Consider the following 15,588-nt stretch of genomic DNA (forward strand, 5'->3'; position numbering starts at 1 on the left):
ACAGATAATTTTTACTAGAAATGAAGTAAAACTATGTTTAGAATCACTCATAAAATATTAGAAGTCTTATGAGATTCAAATTAAAAGCCAAATAGTGAAATTTAGCGAAAATATAAAATTTGAAATAAGTAAATTTTATTATTATGGGTTGTAGAGAATCTCGTTAGAAACATTTAGGCGAAAACCTCGACGAAATTCGAGTTATAACGAAGAAGTTATGACCAATCGAAGATCCGCGATAAAACCGACAAACACTATGTCGCGTAAAGAGTGAGTTTCCGATAAACTATTTTTTAGCCTTAGTGATTTAAATGAAAGTTGTAGAACTCGTGAAATTAATTAACTTTCATATAAAGAACTTTTGAATCTGACTTCATATGAGGAAGTTTTGATTTTTCCAAGTTTCAGCTTAGCAGTAGAAAGCTAAAAACTTGAATTTTAGAACGAGCGATATTTAGCCAACACAACCTAAACGAGAATCGAAGGTCTCGTCAATAGTAGTAAAGCAGTAAAAAGTCTGACAAAAACGGATGTCGGATGACGAAGTTATGAATTTTTAACGGATTTTCGTGTCCCGATCTGTTAAAAATGATAATATTAAAATTAAATTCAAAATTAGCCGACGAAGTCTAAACAAAAGTTGTAGAGCATAATTTTAGCTACGCGTGCATATAACAAACGTCAAAAACGGAGCTCGTATGCGAAAGTTATGGATTTTAGAAGTTTTTGGCTCAAAATCCGAGAAATTATGGATAAGAACCGAGAATTTTCGCATGAACAGTAGCCGCTCTACCCAGAACCGATGCGTGTCGCATGCTGATTTGACCGAGGGTGCGGTCCAATGAACTTCCGATGCGCCTCACACGCGTGTCCGAACCTCACCCCTCTACCGCACCGCCTCGCATCCGGAGCCGAGCCTCGCTGGACCTCGCGTCTGGCTGTCACCGAGCTACTTCGCTGCTGACTCACCCCCCCCCCCCCCCCCCACTTGCGTGCCTCTCTCCCTCGCTGCCATCTGTCCGATCTCGGCCGACCTTCGCACCCTATAATAGGGAGGCTGCAAGCCTTCCCGGGTAAAGGGAAATTTTTGCTATTTTTCACCCAAAAATCAATATTCTTACTATTTTGACACCCCCAAAGCCCCGGTGTCAATTTAGCAACCGAAACACGTCACAAAGTGCCCGGAGAGCCCAATAAATTTATCTTTTCGGTTTGAAGATCTACCTTCGTAGAGCCCGGTTTTCAAGAAAACTCCTGGTTTTTATAAAAGAAAGTTATCTATAGTAACGAAGTGCTGCCCAAATTACTATTTTAACCCCGGTTATTTCAAGGTGAGTTCAATATATAGGAACAATTGTATGTTATGTGTTATATGTGCTATGTGCTTTTCAGTGTTATTATTCCTGGTTATTTTCCCGTGATATTCTGGTATTGAATTTAAGTCTTTGACCATGTAGAGCAAGTCTCGTATTGGTAATATACCTTTGATCATGTAGAGCATGTCTTGTAATATTTTTGGTACTGGCTTTGTGCCTTTGACCATGTAAAATGACTCGTATAACTTTTGATATTCGTAATGGGCTAGGTAGGGCTAAAAGCCTGTATATGCTAGCAAAATGATAATCAGAAATTTATATGTCTTCTATGCCATTTGGGCTGAACTTTATTATGTATATAAAGCATTGAAAAGTATATCTTTGAATAAAGACTTTGATTGATATGAACGCCTGTCACATATGTCTTTGTTGTTATTATTGAACTCACTTAGCGTTGTCGCTTACCCTTTCAATATTTTAATACATTGCAGGCAATAAACATCAAGTATAGCCATATACTCTCGGAAGAATTAGAATAGTTTCTATTATTACTTTTGTATTTAAGTTTTAGTATGTATAAAATTACAATATCCTGGGTAGTTTTGTAATAAACTTAAACTTAGTCGGTTTGTATACAATGTTTTGTAACAAGACCATCTTGTATAATAAAATATTATTTTATGAATATTCATGTAGCATGTTTTGGAGTAATGAAGTATATAATTCATGAAAGTATCGAGGAGGGTCTTTCAATCATGGTATCAGAGCGGAAGTTTAAGTGAACTAAATTCTAAGGATTAGTATTTAGACTTAAACTATTGAGAGTTCAATATATGAACTAATTCATTGTTAGTATACGAATACAAACCATAGGAAAGACTTAAGTGAAGTATTAGGTAATAATAAATCATAATATTATAAAATTATTATATTACTCCACATTTTCAGAGTAATGGCTGAAGCAGTAAGTAGTCATACACCAGAAGTTGGTGGGGATCGTCATCTTGATGAGGCAGAAACTCCATTATCCCCTCGTGAGGTGTGAATCATGGATAAACTAACTGGCGTTATCCGACAAACTCTTGAAGAGCACAGGAAGGATAATAATAAAGGCAAAGAGAAAACTGTTGGAGAATCTTCAGGAGAAAAGGCGAGACATCCCTCTTTCAAAACGTTTAAGAGCAGTGGATTCAGAACACAGTACAGAGTTTGCCGGTGTCCTTAATCCTATAGTCGTTCTTACATGGATTCAGAACACAGAGAAAGTATTCCGTATTTCCCATGTGGATAATGAAGACAAGGCTAATTACGCATTTGCAATATTAGTTGATGAAGCCTTGGTCTGGTGGGAAGCAACATATGAAGCTCTCAATGGTTATGACCAGGAGAACTTGTCCTGGGAGATGTTCAAGACTCGTCTGCTAGAGAAGTATTGTCCTCTGGACATGAGGATAAGGTTAGAGAAAGAATTACTAGAACTCAAACAAGAAGGGAAGACGGTGAATGAGTATGAGACTCAGTTCAATCAACGAGCATGAGTCGCTGCAAAGTACATACCAACTGAAAACGATAAAATTCAGTTGTTCTTGGAAGGGTTACGATATAAAATTTGTGATTTTGTGATAAATCGGGATGTTCTATCGTTTGATAAAGCTATAGAGTATGCTCGAAAGCGTGAGCATGACTTGGAGATACATTGTGCCACTCTTTCTGTTTCAAAACTGCCACGTATTGAACGAACTACTCCTGTTTCCTCTATGCCACCACCTCAATGTGTTCGAGCCAATTCAAATTCAAGGATGCAATCTCAGAATGCATCTCGTGGCCGTGGAAGGTCACAATCTTTTTCTCTTCAGTCACCATTATGTAGAAGATGCGGAAAGAATCACCAAGGCCAATGCAGAATAGATAAAGGATCAGTGATATGTTATGGGTGTGGAGAAATCCGTCACGTAAAACCTGTTTGCCCGATGAAGAGTAATACGTGCTATTCTGGCCACATAAAACTTTTTTGCCCTACTCTTACTAGTCAGATCACGGGAAGTCAAGCTTCTGTTCAACAACCGGAAAGAAGTCAAGTCCCTGTTCAACAATCAAAGGGTACTCCAACTAAAAAGGAGGAGGTGCCAAAAGCTAAAGGTCATGCATTCCAGATTACTACAGAAGAAGCACATGAGGACCCGAACGTTGTGACGGGTACATTTCTTGTCAACTCTAGACCTGCTCACATCTTATTTGATTCTGGTGCTTCAGATTCTTTTGTGTCTCATGAATTTGCACATTCTTTTGAAATTGCTTGCTATGCAATTGCACAACCATTTCATGTAGATACTGCGGTAAGTATATCATTACTTGCTGATAAAGTCTATAGGGATTGTGTTATAGAAATTGAAGGCTATAATTTTCTTGCTAATCTGATCCCTATCTCCTTGCCCAATTTCGATATTATTCTCGTCATGGATTGGTTGTCAAGGAATCATGTTGAAATCTTATGTTATGAAAAGATAGTATGTATTCCTATCGAATGGAAGAATCCTCTTTACATCTACGGTGAACAAAGACCTAAAAGCTTAAAAATATTCTCTTTCTTAAAAGCTCGTAAGTTCATATCGAAAGGATGTTCTATCTATCTGGCCTATACAGTTGATACCTCGAAAGAGGAGAAGAAAAGTGTAAATGAGGTTCCCGTTGTTAACGAGTATCCTAACGTTTTCCCCGATGATTTGCCTGTATTACCTCCGGACAGGCAAGTGGAATTCCGAATCGACCTTGTGCTCGGTGCTGCTCCGATTGCGAAGACTCCTTATCGTCTTGCGCCAGCTGAAATGAAGGAAATGATTATCCAACTGTAGAAATTACTTGACAAAGTCTTTATTCGACCGAGTACCTCTCCCTGGGGTGATCCAGTATTGTTTGTCAAGAAGAATGATGGATCAATGCGGATGTGTATTGATTACCGTGAGCTTAATAAGGTGACTATCAAGAACAAGTATCCACTACCCCGCATTAATGATTTATTTGATCAACTTCAGGGTGTTAGCTATTTCTCGAAGATTGATTTGAGATCTGGCTATCATCAGTTTAAAGTTCACGAGCAGGATGTACCGAAGACCGCTTTTCGTACTGGATATGGGCATTATGAATTCCTTGTCATGCCGTTCGGTTTGACAAATGCTCCTGCTGTATTCATGGATATGATGAATCGCATATGTCGCCCGATGCTTGATAAATCTGTCATCGTATTCATTGACGATATTCTAATTTATTCGAAGTCTGAATATGATCATGCCATTCATATTCGTGCAATATTGGAACTTCTTCGAAAGGAGAAATTATACGCTAAATTCTCGACATGTGAATTTTGGCTTCGCCAAGTTCAATTTCTCGACCATGTTATTTCTGGTGATGGTGTATCCGTAGATCCTACCAAAATCAAAGCCATTCAGAATTGGGAAGCACCTCGCAATGCTTCCGAAATTCGAAGTTTCATGGGTCTTGCGGGTTATTACCGGAGATTCATTAAAGACTTCTCTCGTATAGCTGTACCTCTCACTAGTCTTACTCGAAAGGACGCAAAGTTCGAATGGGGTGAAGCCCAAGAAAAATATTTCTCGACTTTAATAGATCTTTTGACTCATGCTCCCATCTTATCACTTTCCAGAAGGTGATAATGATTTCTTTGTGTATAGCGATGCTTCTAGGTTGGGACTCGGTTGTGTGTTGATGCAACGTGGTAAAGTGATAACCTATGCCTCAAGGTAACTGAAAGATAATGAAAAGAATTATCCCACACATGATCTCGAACTCGCTGCCGTGGTATTTGCCTTAAAACTTTGGAGGCATTACCTTTTTGGTACAAGATGCCAACTGTTTACCGACCACAAGAGTCTCAAGTATATATTCAGTCAACAAACTCTGAATATGAAACAACGAGTCATGGAGCTGATCAAAGATTATGACTGTGAAATCCTATACCATCCTGGAAAGGCCAATGTTGTTGCCGATGCACTTAGTAGAAAGGTTTATCGTAATAGTATGTGTTATACTATTACCCACACTACAGTGAAGTTCACTATCCTAGATGAACTAGAGAAATGGCAAGGTGAGGCCTTAAAGCCAGAAAATGTGAAGAAGGAAGGGATGGTACGTTATGCTGATATTTTACTTGATGATCCACGAGGATTAAAAGTATTTAAGAACCGGCTATGGATTCCAAAGATTGGTGATTTTAGATGAAGCTCATAAGTCTAAGCTATCAATACATCCTAGTACAAGTAAAATGTACTATGATGTAAGAGCTGATTATTGGTGGCCTGGACTAAAGAAAGACATTGGAAGATATGTACAGGAATGCTTAGTATGTTTACAAGTTAAAACAGAGCACCAAAAACCATACGGAACCCCAAAAAGTCTTAGTGTTCCTGTATGGAAATGGGAAGAGCTGTCCATGGATTTTATTACCAAATTGCCAAAAGCTGCTACACAGCATGATAGCATTTGGGTAATCGTTGACCGCCTGACTAAGAGTCCACATTTTCACGCCATGCGTGAAATTGCTCCAATGGAGAAATACGCACAAGTATACTTAGATGAAATTGTTGCAAGACATGGTGTGCCGCTAAAGATCATTTCCGATCGCGATACTCGCTTCACTTCTCACTTTTGGGCGAGTATGCAACATGAATTAGGATCTCGAGTTGCACTCAGCACAGCTTATCATCCCCAGACAGATGGTTAGACGGAGGGAACAATCCAAACAGTGGAAGATATGCTTCGTGCATGTGTCTTAGAGTTCGGTGGTAACTGGGACAAATACTTGCCTCTTGTCAAATTTTCATATAATAACAGTTACCACGCTTCAATCAAAATGCCACCATATGAAACATTAAATGGTCTCAAATGCTGTACGCCGTTATGTTGGCGTGATGTAGGACAAAAGATCCTTGGAGGTCCTGAAATGATTCAAGACACTATTAACAAGATTCAAATCGTACGAGAAAGAATGAAAGCGGCCCAGGATCAACAGAAGTCCTATACAGAAAAGAGGAGGCGACCCATAGAATTTCAAGTGGGTGATTTTGTAATGCTGAAGGTATCCCCATGGAAAGGCCTTATGAGATTTGGGAAGAAAGGAAAGTTGAGTCCCAGATTTGTTGTACTTTACAAAATCATCCAGAGAATTGGAAAGCAAGCATATCGCTTAGAATTGCCTAAAGATTTGGCAGGTATTCATGATGTGTTTCATGTGAGTTATCTGCATAAATGCTTGAGCATCTATGACGAGACAGTTCCATTATCCGAGGTGAAATTGGATAATAAATTAAGATATGTCGAAGAGCCTGAAGAGATCGTGAATGAAAGAACAACTAATCTACGCAACAAAGAAGTAGAATTGGTTCTTGTCAAGTGGAAAAACCATCGAGGCCCAAATTATACTTGGGACAATAAGAATGAGATAAAAGCTAAATATCCCCATTTGTTTTAATCAATGTAATTTCGGGGACGAAATCCTCAAAAAGAGGAGCTATTTGTAACATACACGTTATATTATCGTGTATTGTAAATTATTAAAAGTAAATAATATTGTGAAATTATTATGTGAAATTAAATGTTGAGTTCTAACAGATACTTTTTACTAGAAATGAAGTAAAACTATCTTTAGAATCAATCATAAACTATTGGATGTCTTATGAGATTCCAATTAAAAGCCAAATAGTGAAATTTAGCGAAAATATAAAATTTGAAATAAGTAACTTTTATTATTGTGGGTTGTAGAGAATCTCGTTAGAAACATTTAGGCGAAAACCTCGACGAAATCCGAGTTATAACGAAGAAGTTATGACCACTCGAAGATCCGCGATAAAACCGACAAACACTATGTCACGTAAAGAGTGAGTTTCCGATAAACTATTTTTTAGCCTTAGTGATCTAAATGAAAGTTGTAGAACTCGTGAAATTAATTAACTTTCATATAAAGAACTTTTGAATCTGACTTCATATGAGAAAGTTTTGATTTTTCCAAGTTTCAGCTTAGCATTAGAAAGCTAAAAACTTGAATTTTAGATCGAGCGATATTTAGCCAACACAACCTAAATGAGAATCGAAGGTCTCGTCAATAGTAGTACAACGGTAAAAGATCTAACAAAAACGGATGTCGGATGAAGAAGTTATGAATTTTTAACGGATTTTCGTGTCCCGATCTGTTAAAAATAATAATATTAAAATTAAATTCAAAATTAGCCAACAAAAGTTGTAGAGCATAATTTTAGCTACGCGTGCATATAAAGAACGTAAAAAACGGAGCTCGTATGCGGAAGTTATGGATTTTAGAAGTTTTTGGCTAAAAAACCGAGAAATTATGGATCAGAACCGGGAATTTTCGCATGAGCAGTAGCCGCTCTACCCGGAACCGATGCGTGTCGCATGCTGATTTGACCGAGGGTGCGGTCCAATGAATTTCCGACGCGTCTCGCACGCGTGTCTGAACCTCGCCCCTCCACTGCACCGCCTCGCATCTGGAGCCGAGCCTCGCTGGACCTCGCGTCTGGCTGTCACCGAGCTGCTTCGCTGCTGACTCACCCCCCCCCCCCCACTTGCGTGCCTCTCTCCCTCGCTGCCATCTGTCCGATCTCGGCCGACCTTCGCACCCTATAAAAGGGAGGCTGCGAGCCTTCCCGGGTAAAGGGAAATTTTTGCTATTTTTCACCCAAAAATCAATATTCTTACTATTTTCACACCCCAAAGCCCCGGTGTCAATTTAGCTACCGAAACACGTCACGAAGTGCCCGGAGAGCCCGATAAATTTATCTTTTCGGTTTGAAGCTCTACCTTCGTAGAGCCCGGTTTTCAAGAAAACTCCCGGTTTTTATAGAAGAAAGTTATCTATAGTAACGAAGTGCTGCCCAAATTACTATTTTAACCCCGGTTATTTCAAGGTGAGTTCAATATATAGGAACAATTGTATGTTATGTGTTATATGTGCTATGTGCTTTTCAGTGTTATTATTCCGGGTTATTTTCCTGTGATATTATGGTGTTGACTTTAAGTCTTTGGCCATGTAGAGCAAGTCTCGTATTGGTAATATACCTTTGATCATGTAGAGCATTTCTTGTAATATTTTTGCTATTGACTTTGTGCCTTTGACCATGTAAAGCATGACTCGTATAACTTTTGATATTCGTAATGGGCTAGGTAGGGCTAAAAGCTTGTATATGCTAGCAAAATGATAATCAGAAATTTATGTCTTCTAAGCCATTTGGGCAGAACTTTATTGATGTATATCAAGCATTGAAAAGTATATATATTTGAATAAAGTCTTTGATTGATATGAACGCCTGTCACATATGTCTTTGTTGTTCCTCTTTGCTTCTACAATATTGATGTATATATATGGCATAACGTTATATTGTATCTACTATTGAACTCACTAAGCGTTGTCGCTTACCCTTTCAATATTTTAATAAATTGCAGACAATAAGCATCAAGTATAGCCATATACTGTCAGAAGAATTAGAATAGTTTCTATTATTACTTTTGTATTTAAGTTTTAGTATGTATAAAATTACAATATCCTGGGTAGTTTTGTAATAAACTTAAACTTAGTCGGTTTGTATCCAATGTTTTGTAACAAGACCATCTTGTATAATAAGATATTATTTTATGAATATTCATGTAGCATGTTTTGGAGTAATGAAGTATATAATTCATGAAAGTATCGAGGAGGGTCTTTCAATCATGGTATCAGAGCGGAAGTTTAAGTGAACTAAATTCTAAGGATTAGTATTTAGACTTAAACTATTGAGAGTTCAATATATGAACTAATTCATTGTTAGTATACGAATACAAACCATAGGAAAGACTTAAGTGAAGTATTAGGTAATAATAAATCATAATATTATAAAATTATTATATTACTCCACATTTTCAGAGTAATGGCTGAAGCAGTAAGTAGTCATACACCAGAAGTTGGTGGGGATCGTCATCTTGATGAGGCAGAAACTCCATTATCCCCTCGTGAGGTGTGAATCATGGATAAACTAACTGGCGTTATCCGACAAACTCTTAAAGAGCACAGGAAGGATAATAATAAAGGCAAAGAGAAAACTGTTGGAGAATCTTCAGGAGAAAAGGCGAGACATCCCTCTTTCAAAACGTTTAAGAGCAGTGGATTCAGAACACAGTACAGAGTTTGCCGGTGTCCTTAATCCTATAGTCGTTCTTACTTGGATTCAGAACACAGAGAAAGTATTCCGTATTTCCCATGTGGATAATGAAGACAAGGCTAATTACGCATTTGCAATATTAGTTGATGAAGCCTTGGTCTGGTGGGAAGCAACATATGAAGCTCTCAATGGTTATGACCAGGAGAACTTGTCCTGGGAGATGTTCAAGACTCGTCTGCTAGAGAAGTATTGTCCTCTGGACATGAGGATAAGGTTAGAGAAAGAATTACTAGAACTCAAACAAGAAGGGAAGACGGTGAATGAGTATGAGACTCAGTTCAATCAACGAGCATGAGTCGCTGCAAAGTACATACCAACTGAAAACGATAAAATTCAGTTGTTCTTGGAAGGGTTACGATATGAAATCTGTGATTTTGTGATAAATCGGGATGTTCTATCATTTGATAAAGCTGTAGAGTATGCTCGAAAGCGTGAGCATGACTTGGAGATACGTGGTGCCACTCTTTCTGTTTCAAAACTGCCACGTATTGAACGAACTACTCCTGTTTCCTCTATGCCACCACCTCAATGTGTTCGAGTCGATTCAAATTCAAGGATGCAATCTCAGAATGCATCTCGTGGCCGTGGAAGGTCACAATCTTTTTCTCTTCAGTCACCATTATGTAGAAGATGCGGAAAGAATCACCAAGGCCAATGCGGAATAGATAAAGGATCAGTGATATGTTATGGATGTGGAGAAATCCGTCACGTAAAACCTGTTTGCCCGATGAAGAGTAGTACGTGCTATTCTTGTGGTGTTATTGGCCACAGAAAACGTTTTTGCCCTACTCTTACTAGTCAGATCATGGGAAGTCAAGCTTCTGTTCAACAACCGGCGAGAAGTCAAGTTCCTGATCAACAATCAAAGGGTACTCCAACTAAAAAGGAGGAGGTGCCAAAAGCTAAATGTCGTGCATTCCAGATTACTACAAAAGAAGCACGTGAGGACCCGAACGTTGTGACGGGTACATTTCTTGTCAACTCTAGACCTGCTCACATCTTGTTTGATTCTGGTGCTTCAGATTCTTTTGTGTCTCATGAATTTGCGCATTCTTTTCAAATTGCTTGCTATGCAATTGTGCAACCATTTCACGTAGATACTGCGGGAAGTATATCATTACTTGCTGATAAAGTCTATAGGGATTGTGTTATAGAAATTGAAGGCTATAATTTTCTTGCTAATCTGATCCTTATCTCCTTGCCCAATTTTGATATTATTCTCGGCATGGATTGGTTGTCAATAAATCATGCTGAAATCTTATGTTATGAAAAGATAGTATGTATTCCTATCGAAGGGAAGAATCCTCCTTACATCTACGGTGAACAAAGACCTAAAAGCTTAAAAATACTTTCTTTCTTAAAAGCTTGTAAGTTCATATCGAAAGGATGTTCTATCTATCTGGCCTATATAGTTGATACCTCGAAAGAGGAGAAGAAAAGTGTAAATGAGGTTCCCGTTGTTAACGAGTATCCTGACGTTTTCCCCAATGATTTGCCTGTATTACCTCCGGACAGGCAAGTGGAATTCCGAATCAACCTTGTGCCCGGTGCTGCTCTGATTGCGAAGACTCCTTATCGTCTTGCGCCAGCTGAAATGAAGGAAATGATGATCCAACTGTAGAAATTACTTGACAAAGTCTTTATTCGACGGAGTACCTCTCCCTGGGGTGCTCCAGTATTGTTTGTCAAGAAGAATGATGGATCAATGCGGATGTGTATTGATTACCGTGAGCTTAATAAGGTGACTATCAAGAACAAGTATCCACTACCCCTCATTGATGATTTATTTGATCAACTTCAGGGTGTTAGCTATTTCTCGAAGATTGATTTGAGATCTGGCTATCATCAGTTGAAAGTTCATGAGCAGGATGTACCGAAGACTGCTTTTCATACTCGATATGGGCATTATGAATTCCTTGTCATGCCGTTCGGTTTGAAAAATTCTCCTGCTGTATTCATTAACTTTCTTTATTTATTTATCTAAATTATTTGTTTTAATTTAAAAGAGCAAAAAACACTTTAATTTTTATAATTCAATATTTTTTTTATTTTCTTATAAATTCATACTTCTCAAATCTTTATAATTTTTATTTAGGTTTTCTTTTAAATAAACTCATGTAATACATGAGTCTTACACCTAGTGTCAATATAAAGGAAAATTAAGGGCATAAGAGACATTAATCAAACATTATTGTTCATAAGGGCTGGTGAAATTATATATATATATATATATATATATATATATATATATATATATGAGATATGGGTACGCAATTGTAACCACTAATCTTGGAGATAAAAACAATTATAAATTGTTTATTATAAGAAAAATCCAAAACTTCTTTTTTTTTTTTAAATTATTTTCGTTATTAAATTTATCGAATAAAAAAATCACCGTTTTTTTGAAATATGAGTGAAATATTCTAATAAAATATTACACTGTAAATAATCAAATCAAAATTTTAGAATGTTAGAATATTTTAATATTCTATTAAAATTGGTAGATATGCTAAAATATTCTAATATTTTACTTGAATTGTTAGATTTGTTAGAATATTCTAATATTCTATTAGAATTTTTTTGAATATTTATAGTTTAATATTATAGTAGAATATTTTAACATTCTAAAATTTTGATTTGAATATTTACAGTATAATATTCTATTAGAATATTTCACATATATTTTGAAAAAAAAAATGGTACTTTTTTAAATTTCTTTGGATAAAATAAATGACGAAAATAATATTTTAAAAAAATAACAATATACTTTCATCTAACACTGATTATGTAGATTTTTCAATGTACAATGTTGTTATAGTAAGAAATGAAAATCGAAAAGTATATTCTAAGCAGATAAGTTAACTTTACCTGAGTAAAAAAACTCTGAATTTGATTTAGCCTCCCGAGAAACCATCATGTTTTTTCATAGCAACACTTTTTCTATTATTTAATTTATGCAAAATAAACCATTTTATATGAATTTTCACCAATCAATGCCTTAGATTCAATTCATCGAGTGAAAGTGAAGGCACTGTTTTTTGAGCTTCATGTTTGACAGGAGGTGGTAATTGTTAGATTACATATCCATGCTAAAACAATGAAATAGATTCAATAGCAATGTTCAATCACATTTACAACACTTCCAATCACAAGAAATCAGGTTAAAATAAGTTTGTATCCAACAATTCATCTTTTCCTAATATATTACATCAATGGTATATGAATAAACATCCATCTTGAACTGGATTCTACAATGAAGTTAGTTACCAAATTTCACTTGAGCATGTTAATACATATATCTAAGAGGGTTACAAAAAAATTGATAAAAAATATTAGTTTTTTTTTTTGAAAATATATATTTGCACAAAAAAATATGAATATGCATTAAAAATGTATTTTTTAGATTTTTTTTAAATCTTAATTTGGAAATATAAAGTATATTTTCACTTATTTGAAAAAAATTATTTATTTTTATTTTTTAAAATCAAAAAAGATATTCTTTATATTTCGAAATTAACATTTTAGAAAAGTTCAAGAAAATGCATTTTTAATGCATATTCACATATTTTTTTTGCATATTTATATTTTTAAAAAACATGTATGTATGCACATGCATATTTTTTTAAAATTTTTTTATGCTTCTATATGTACGCATAAGAGTAAACATATACAAATACATATACATATACATATACATATACATATGTGTAACATCCAAAAATATGGTCCCAAAAATTTTCAATTTTAATAATAAATAGAATAGTAATTTTCCATATCATCCAAACATTTGAAACAAACCAATATATCAATTTGTCATAAATCAGAGTAAAACATCATAAGAAAATCCTAATGGTGTGTGTGATGCAGTCATTCCGAGATCTTCCCTTGGAACCAAAGTACCTAAAACATAAACTGAAAACTATAAGCACAAAGCTTAGTGAGTTCCCCCACAATACCACATACTATACATATCATGCAATAATGAGATACGGGCCCCGCCCACACCCGGATAGGAATGAGATACAAGCCCCACCCACACTTATATAACCGGCCTCGCCCAAATGACATACACATATAAGAACGAACAAGTATCACACAGACAACAAGTATAACAATATGATCAAACAAGGGACGACCTTGGTGCCTTAGACCCGCAAAACCTAGTGAGGAAACTCACCTCGAATGTTGAATGATAACTGGATAAATCCCGACCCCGAAAATCAGCTCTACTCAACCCCTAAACAGAAACAATCCCTTAAATACCGATTAATAATTCAAAACCCCTTAAAGGTCAAACTTGGTCAAAGTCATAGTCAAAGTCAACATTCTGAGTTGACTTAACTCGTCGAGTTTCCGCATTAATCAACATAATCGTGAAAAGTCGATCCAACTTACCGAGTTTCCCCTTTAATCAGCAAAATCGGGAAAAATCGATCCAACTCGTCGAGTTCACCCATGAACTCGCCAAGTTTCTTCAGGAATTACACCTCTTAATCTATTAAGTTACCGATCTCAAAACTAAAAGGTCAACCACTCAGATCTAAACCAAAATGTCGAATAAAAGGGTAAAGTTTCCAACTTTACCCTTAAGAACCATGCTAATATGTATAGAACCCAAACCCTATGCTTAAAAGGTTAAGGCTTAAACGATAAGCACTTCTTCACCAACAAAAAGCCCCAAAACACAGATCTAGTCCTTAAAGGCTGCAAACACACGTAAACTTTCCAACTTTACTCTCAAGTATGCTTAGAAAAGGCTCAAATGATCAAAAGAAGCCATAAGATGGACTTAATGCATACATGGAGCTCTTAAGACCATAAAGTTGGCACGTTTATGTCAGAAGAGCTCAAGAGGACCATAGATCTGGAAAGATAGCACTTGGGACGACCTTCAACCCCACCAATCACCCAAACATGGCTAAAAGCATCTTAACTAATCCAAAAAGAGATCTAATCAAATATTAAGCAAGGTTAGAACTTTATACCAGAAATATGCTGGAAATGATGCAAAGAATCAAGATCTTGAAGGCTCCAACTTGAATCACCACCTTGCACCATGCTTCTCCTTCTTCTAAGGGATTTAAACACACTAAAATACACTTTCAAAGGGCTCACAACACTCAAAAAGGCTTTAGTGTTTCGAGATTAGGGTTAGGGACTAAGGAGGATAGAAATGAGGCCAACACCTAGGACTTAAGGTATTTAAATAGGGTGCAAAACCCTAAAATTAGGATTTCCTCCTGAGCGACCAACTTGCTGAGTTGGGACTCCTCAACTCATCAAGCTGCCTCATAAAATCTCACAGCCAAAACAACCTCAACACATCGAGTTGGGGCTTCCAACTCAACAAGTTCTTTAGGAAAAATGCAGTGCTTGAAATAAAATCTTACCAGAAATAAGGCGTTACAATTTGCATATACATATACATACGCATATGTATAAGAATAAGTACATGCATTTAGCAATTAAATACATACGATTGCGATTATGTGTATGCATATGCAGAACAACAAGTATATGATATATGCATATGCATAATAATAAGTATATGTCACACCCCAAATCGGAACGGCGGAAACGTTCGAGGGCGGAGGACATCATGTACAATATCATGACAATGCACAATATTAAAACAAGAAACAACATCTATTGCGTTAATAATATAGTTAATACATGTGTGTTCTGTGTATAGTTGTATGACACCAAAAATGTATAACAAGAATAAAAGATGAGTCTTGAACCTGCTCTGTCTTTTAAAACCTGATCCAGTGTACCTGTCTACTTGTTCCCTAAGAATACAAGTTATTTTTAAAGTGAGTATCAACATTTAAGTTGGTAATTTCATAAGTATTTTAGTGTCAAGTGTTTGCATTTGTTTCATGAAAATGTTTCTATTTTTCCAGAGAAAATGTTTGTTTACTTCCCAGAAAATCCTATACTTTCTTCTTAAATGAAAAGTAGTCTTTTACCCATGACCAAACTGTTTATATGTTCTGTTCTCTTGAAAATAGTGTAAAATATATGTTTGTACTTGAAATAGTATAAAACGT

General features: G+C 36.1%; 2 protein-coding genes across 2 annotated transcripts in view; both read left to right on the forward strand.

The window, feature by feature from the left end:
• The first annotated feature begins 2,268 nt into the window (after window positions 1–2,268).
• Window positions 2,269–4,168, forward strand: LOC111880411 (uncharacterized). Its single transcript, XM_023876840.1, has 5 exons — window positions 2,269–2,355; window positions 2,405–2,815; window positions 2,897–3,293; window positions 3,570–3,652; window positions 3,821–4,168. The coding sequence occupies exons 1-5, from the start codon at window positions 2,269–2,271 to the stop codon at window positions 4,166–4,168; spliced, it is 1,326 nt and encodes a 441-aa protein (XP_023732608.1).
• A 5,079-nt stretch (window positions 4,169–9,247) lies between these two features.
• LOC128126864 (uncharacterized) overlaps window positions 9,248–15,588 on the forward strand; it is a gene marked incomplete at its 3' end in the record, with an annotated part of 49,008 nt that continues 42,667 nt past the window's right edge. Inside the window, exons 1-4 of the mRNA XM_052765012.1 lie at window positions 9,248–9,334; window positions 9,384–9,794; window positions 9,876–10,247; window positions 10,461–10,988. Of these exons, the coding sequence (XP_052620972.1) occupies window positions 9,248–9,334; window positions 9,384–9,794; window positions 9,876–10,247; window positions 10,461–10,988 (1,398 nt within the window). The remainder of the gene's footprint in view (window positions 9,335–9,383; window positions 9,795–9,875; window positions 10,248–10,460; window positions 10,989–15,588) is intronic.

This window comes from Lactuca sativa, chromosome 6 (assembly GCF_002870075.4).
Source record: "Lactuca sativa cultivar Salinas chromosome 6, Lsat_Salinas_v11, whole genome shotgun sequence".
NCBI lineage: Eukaryota > Viridiplantae > Streptophyta > Magnoliopsida > Asterales > Asteraceae > Lactuca > Lactuca sativa.